This window comes from Coregonus clupeaformis, chromosome 11 (assembly GCF_020615455.1).
Source record: "Coregonus clupeaformis isolate EN_2021a chromosome 11, ASM2061545v1, whole genome shotgun sequence".
Lineage (NCBI taxonomy): Eukaryota > Metazoa > Chordata > Actinopteri > Salmoniformes > Salmonidae > Coregonus > Coregonus clupeaformis.
In genome coordinates this window covers 30,739,684-30,745,683 of record NC_059202.1, presented here as the reverse complement: position 1 = coordinate 30,745,683, position 6,000 = coordinate 30,739,684, and the positions used below count along the sequence as shown (strand labels likewise).

General features: G+C 44.5%; 1 protein-coding gene across 1 annotated transcript in view; it reads right to left on the bottom strand.

Moving 5' to 3' along the window:
- Positions 1-805: 805 nt before the first annotated feature.
- LOC121576759 (serine/threonine-protein kinase STK11) overlaps positions 806-6,000 on the bottom strand; it is a 50,044-nt gene continuing 44,849 nt past the window's right edge. The window contains exons 10-11 of the mRNA XM_041890190.2: positions 3,346-3,632; positions 806-1,397 (exon numbers count right to left, since the gene is read on the bottom strand). Of these exons, the coding sequence (XP_041746124.1) occupies positions 3,388-3,632 (245 nt within the window). The 3' untranslated portion in view covers positions 806-1,397; positions 3,346-3,387. The remainder of the gene's footprint in view (positions 1,398-3,345; positions 3,633-6,000) is intronic.

Below are 6,000 nucleotides of genomic sequence, written 5' to 3'. Positions count from 1 at the left end.
ACAGAGGGCCAGAGATAATTACACCATACCTGTGATAATCTGAAGTACCCAAAAAGGCCACTAGATGTCATCTGATAAAATTCCCCCAAAAACTTGAGTTACCAAAATTATGGTTGTTTACTGGTAAACTTAGAAAGATTCCAGTAATAAACCCTCCCTTTGCAACCCTAGACTATTACTAATGTGTGGATGTATTTACCACCCTACAGCAAAGCTATGACTTCTGTTCTTTCTCTTTTGCTCTTCGTTTTATAAAGAATCTACTGTTGCATGGTTGGAGTAGCATGTTGGGTCTGTGTGAAGATCCCTCTGTTGTGCTCCAGTTCAGGATAAAGTAATACCCTGGATCAATACCTTGGACCGGCCAGCTCTACTAAAACAAGCCCGTCACAGCAGGAGCCACATATCATCTTATCAAAGTAGGCTGCAGCCAACCCTCCCACCAGCCAATAGACCCATAAGGATAATACATCAAAGTCAAGGTGAAGCGATCTGCAGTATAGTGCTGTGGTTCTAGAGCAGCCTGCAGGGTTGACTCGTGTAAACAGCACACTCGTGTAAACAAATACAGCTGTTCTTTAAAGAATCTGGAGAAGTGAAAAGCAGACCAAATGAATTTATGTCAGTGAAATGTCATAACGTTTGTAATCTCGCCCATCAGTTAGCTCTCTCTCTCTCTCTCTGAATCTAGCAATTGAGCCTGGGGACGAGGTTATAAAGTTTCAAACTGCCTATTGTTTGATTGACAAGAGAAATGTACAACACAGCCACTAACAAAGAGAAATCACTGAACAAACACAGCTGGTGAGGTTGGGGTGCGTTTTATAGAAATAATAATGAAAAACATATCGTGGGGAATAAAACACCAAAACAAAACCCAGACGCAAAATTCAAAACCAAGCCAAGACATTCTTGAATAGTTATGTATGCTTGGCTTGTCTATAGATCCCTTTCCTTTAGCCTGCATAGCATGCAGTTTATGCATTTTATTTATGATCATTATTATTACCAATATTGTTGTTTATTGAAATGATCAATGTCATTCAATACACACCACAATGTGCGCTTTAATACAGAGTAACTGTAGGATAAACAGTGTAGTAGTCTAAAACGAGCTACATTAATACAGGGAGAGGGAGGGGGGAGTCCCAGTATGTGATTTGCAGAGGGGGTAGTCCTAGTCCTCTTACCCGCTTCTTCTCCATTTCACTCTGGTGCTTCACTCTTGCATCATTATCATCATCCTCATCATCGTCATGTTGTCAGTCTTCAGACAGGCAGATCAAGGGAAACAAACCACTGTAGCGCATCATGTCCTGCTATCGCATCCTGCAGACCAGGCTGTCAAAACATTCATCTCCCCAACGTCAGGGACCAGGGAATTAGAGAACACAGACCTACGAGGGAATCAAAACACACAATTAGCTCCAGACTTTTACAGTATTACTCAATCAGTCATTTAACATTTACACAGTACAGTTAGAGATCGCTGAATAATGGTGGATTCACATAGTATTACAGTCTATAAGACCAATAGAACCAAGGTTTTATGGATAGTGTCCTGCATCTGTATCTCTCCAGCCCTTCTCACTGTGGCCACTCACAGTGAGTGGGATGACGCCCACACAGAATCAGCCAGCGTGACATGCAGAGACAGATGTGGAGGATTTCCCTCTGTGAACCAACCAGGCAGCAGGCTGTTACTGCTGGAATCTGCTGGACTCCAGACTGCAGCCAGGACCTAGATCGGCCCAACTTTTACCAAACACAATATCCTGTCCAGTCCATTACGCCCAGTCTCAGCCGGGCTGTGAGTCATTCATTGCACAAACTAATATAGATTGGATGGTGTCCCCTGCTCCTCCCCCACCACATCCTACATTCCACCCTTCTCTCCCTTATTGTGAAAAGGCTTCTCAGTATTCTCTGTGTCTCTGGGATGATGCTGTGGAGGAGTGATCCCCCACTCCCCCTCGGCAGAATGCGTGGGAGATGCCTGCATGCCTATATCGCAGAAAGGATGCCGCTCAGCTAGTTGCTGCTATTGGACAGCTACTCCATTTCTCACTGATTAGCTGTGGTCCCAGATCCATCCATGTGACTGACGGCAAAAAACAATAAGTTGGAGATGATGTCATCTTATCAGTCACACTCAATTACATACAGTACTGTAGATGATGTGGCATTTAAAATATGACAATGAAATTAGTTCTCAGGTCTATTTTATTTTAACTCATTATTTTGAACAAATAGTCTGACAAATAGTTATTTTCATATAGCACCATCACAATGCTGTAAATTATGATAAAATGGCCAAAAACATGTGGGTTAGGAAGGAATGTTCTTGTCAGAAGTATTCTTCAATCAGCATCAGAATCCCTTATTGGCTCGGGAGATGGTGTGAGGGTATTTGTGTTCGAACACAATGGATTTGTATGAGCCTGTTAACCAGGCAGGAGTACAGCAGCACGTGATGGGATCCTTCATTTCTCCTTCAGAAAGAGGAATGTGAGGAGTGAGGCAGGGGGAGTTTGTTAAAGAGTCAGAGCTTGTACTCAGGAATGACTCATAAAAAGAGATGGAGGGATTTTAAGAAAGAGGAGTGAGAGAGGAAGAAAGAGAGGAATTCACATGAATAAGCAGGTGCCACAGGGGGAACACGGAGCGAGGGAAAGAGAGAAAAACAAAAGGGCAGACAGAGAGAGAAAATATATAGAAAAAGAGAGGGAGAGAAGAGAAAACCCTAGAAAAAGCTGAATATGCTGCATCTCCCTTCCACGTAGTCCCCCCACACTCCTCCTGTCCTCTCCTCTTCCGCTCCTCTCCATCCATACAGAGCATTAGCGTCAGTCTGGGCTCTTCCAGCCTCCCCCACCCCTCTTCAGCACCCTCCATCCAGGCTCTCCACCAAACCAGCCTGCCTCTCCCTCCCTGGAGACCCAGGCAGCACCACTCCACTGTTCTATTTGGCTTCATAATTACACTCAGACTCTTCTGTGCTGTTGTTTACATTGAGAGCGGCTCGGAAGAAAGAAATCAAGGCACTCATGGATAATTACACCAGGCAGACTTAACCACAATCTTATTTCCTTGATATGTTGGGGGGCATACATTTTCAATTAGCTGTATGTTTCAGTAGGGGATCAAGGGATCAGTTCATCCTTGCATTTGTATTTATTAAGGATCTCAGATAAGAGAACATCTCAGATAAGACAACATCTCAGTTGGATTAAGTAGAATTATTCTCTCAAGGTCACAGGATCAGCTCCAAAGGGTGTCTCCATACACTAAGATGTAGACCACAACATTGTACAGGTGTCCTGTATGACTACTCCTTCTCCTCACCTGTCCAGTGTGTGTTCAGGGCCAGGGGTCTGGGGGCTGCTCTCACTGCTGCTTACAGTTGGACAGCTTGCGGATGCGGCTGTAGGTGGACACTCCTTTGCGTGAGGGGTTGGAGGAGGAGCTGGAGAGGCGTTCTGATCGGGACCTGGTTCTGCTGGTGGTTGGGTAGTGGTCCTGGTCTTTCTCTGTGTCTGTGCCGTTCACACACAGGGTCCTGAGCCCCAGCCCTGGCCCCACACACCCCCCCCGGTGCCCGTTCTGCTCCAGCCCGTCCTCATGCACCCGTCCTGGGGAGAGGACAAAGAGAGACAGGGGTTAGAGGTCAGCGGTCTGAGATGGCTCACCAGAGAAACATACAGTATGCTGTCAGCCATCTTGTTAGACTCCGGGTAGAAGTCGGCTTTATGCACAGATCTAGGATCAGCTTACTCCCCCAAACCATTAGGGGGAAATGACAAATTGATATTAGATCTGTATCAGATACTGTGTCTAGTAGAAGGAACTTTTTCCTGCTCACCTCCACACACTGTTAGAAACAGGTCAGAGTGACCAAGATAATGAGGGAGGTGAGCAAAGAGCAGCCTTGAACAACAATTTGTAGAAGACAGAAAGTGCTGGGAGACTTTCTAAATGTAAACCTATTTTTAACTTGTGCTTCTGCGGTTTAAATTTTTACAGAGATGGTTGATGACAGGCGCATTTGACTGATCAGGGTCATTTCTAAGATCCTCAAAAGGTTCTACAGCTGCACCATCGAGAGCATCCTGACTGGTTGCATCACTGCCTGGTATGGCAACTGCTCGAGGGTAGTGCGTACGGCCCAGTACATCACTGGGGTCAAGCTTCCTGCACGGCAAGCGGTACCGGAGTGCCAAGTCTAGGTCCAAGAGGCTTCTAAACAGCTTCTACCCCCAAGCCATAAGACTCCTGAACAGCTAATCATGGCTACCCGGACTATTTGCATTGCCCCCCCCCCACCACACCCCACCCCCCTCTTTTACGCTGCTGCTACTCTGTTTATTATTTATGCATAGTCACTTTTACTCTACCCACATGTACATATTACCTCAATTACCTCGACTAACCGGTGCCCCCGCACATTGACTCTGTACTGGTACCCCCTGTATATAGCCTCCCTACTGTTATTTTACTGCTGCTCTTTAATTATTTGTTACTTTTATTTAGTATTATTTTATATCGTATTTTTTGTGATTTGTTTTGGTATTCTTTCTTAAAACTGTGTTGTTGGTTAAGGGCTTGTAATTAAGCATTTCACTGTAAGGTCTACACCTGTTATATTCGGCGCATGTGACAAATACAATTTGATTCGATTTGATTTTGCATAGAAATCAAACGCTGCATTCACAAACGCTTACAAGAAAATGCACATTCACACATGAACTGTCGCTGAAAATTAAAATGTCTCGCTAAGATAATAAATATATTTCATTTCACAGTGTTTCATGGTATTTCTGTGCTCTTCACCGTGTGAAAGCACAACCCAAAACAGCCTGCTTCATTTACAGCTGATACAGTACTTCTGAAGTAAAAAGAAACACTCACGAAATCAAACCCTCCAGTAGCAAACAGTATAACCACTAGCACAGAGCACAGCTACAGTGCCTTGCAAAAGTATTCATCCCCCTTGGCGTTTTTCCTATTTTGTTGCATTACAACCTGTAATTTAAATTGATTTTTATTTGGATTTCATGTAATGGACATACACAAAATAGTTAAAATTGGTGAAGTGAAATTAAAAAAATAACGGAAAAGTGGTAAGTGCATATGTATTCACCCCCTTTGCTATGAAGCCCCTAAATAAGATCTGGTGTAACCAATTACCTTCAGAAGTCACATAATTAGTTAAATAAAGTCCACATGTGTGCAATCTAAGTATCACATGATCTGTCACATGATCTCAGTATATATACACCTGTTCTGAAAGGCCCCAGAGTCTGCAACACCACTAAGCAAGGGGCACCACCAAGCAAGCGGCACCATGAAGACCAAGGAGCTCTCCAAACAGGTCAGGGACAAAGTTGTGGAGAAGTACAGATCAGGGTTGGGTTATAAGAAAATATCCGAAACTTTGAACATCCCACGGAGCACCATTAAATCCATTATTAAAAAATGGAAAGAATATGGCACCGCAACAAACCTGCCAAGAGAGGGCCGCCCACCAAAACTCACAGACCAAAGATAACCCTGAAGGAGATGTAAAGCTCCACAGCGGAGATTGGAGTATCTGTCCATAGGACCACTTTAAGCCGTACACTCCACAGAGCTGGGCTTTACGGAAGAGTGGCCAGAAAAAAGACATTGGTGTTCGCCAAAAGGCATGTGGGAGACTCCCCAAACATATGGAAGAAGGTACTCTGGTCAGATGAGACTAAAATTGAGCTTTTTGGCCATCAAGGAAAACGATATGTCTGGCGCAAACCCAACACCTCTCATCACCCCGAGAACACCATCCCCACAGTGAAGCATGGTGGTGGCAGCATCATGCTGTGGGGATGTTTTTCATCGGCAGGGACTGGGAAACTGGTCAGAATTGAAGGAATGATGGATAGCGCTAAATACAGGGATATTCTTGAGGAAAACCCGTTTCAGTCTTCCAGAGATTTGAGACTGGGACGGAGGTTTACCTTCCAGCAG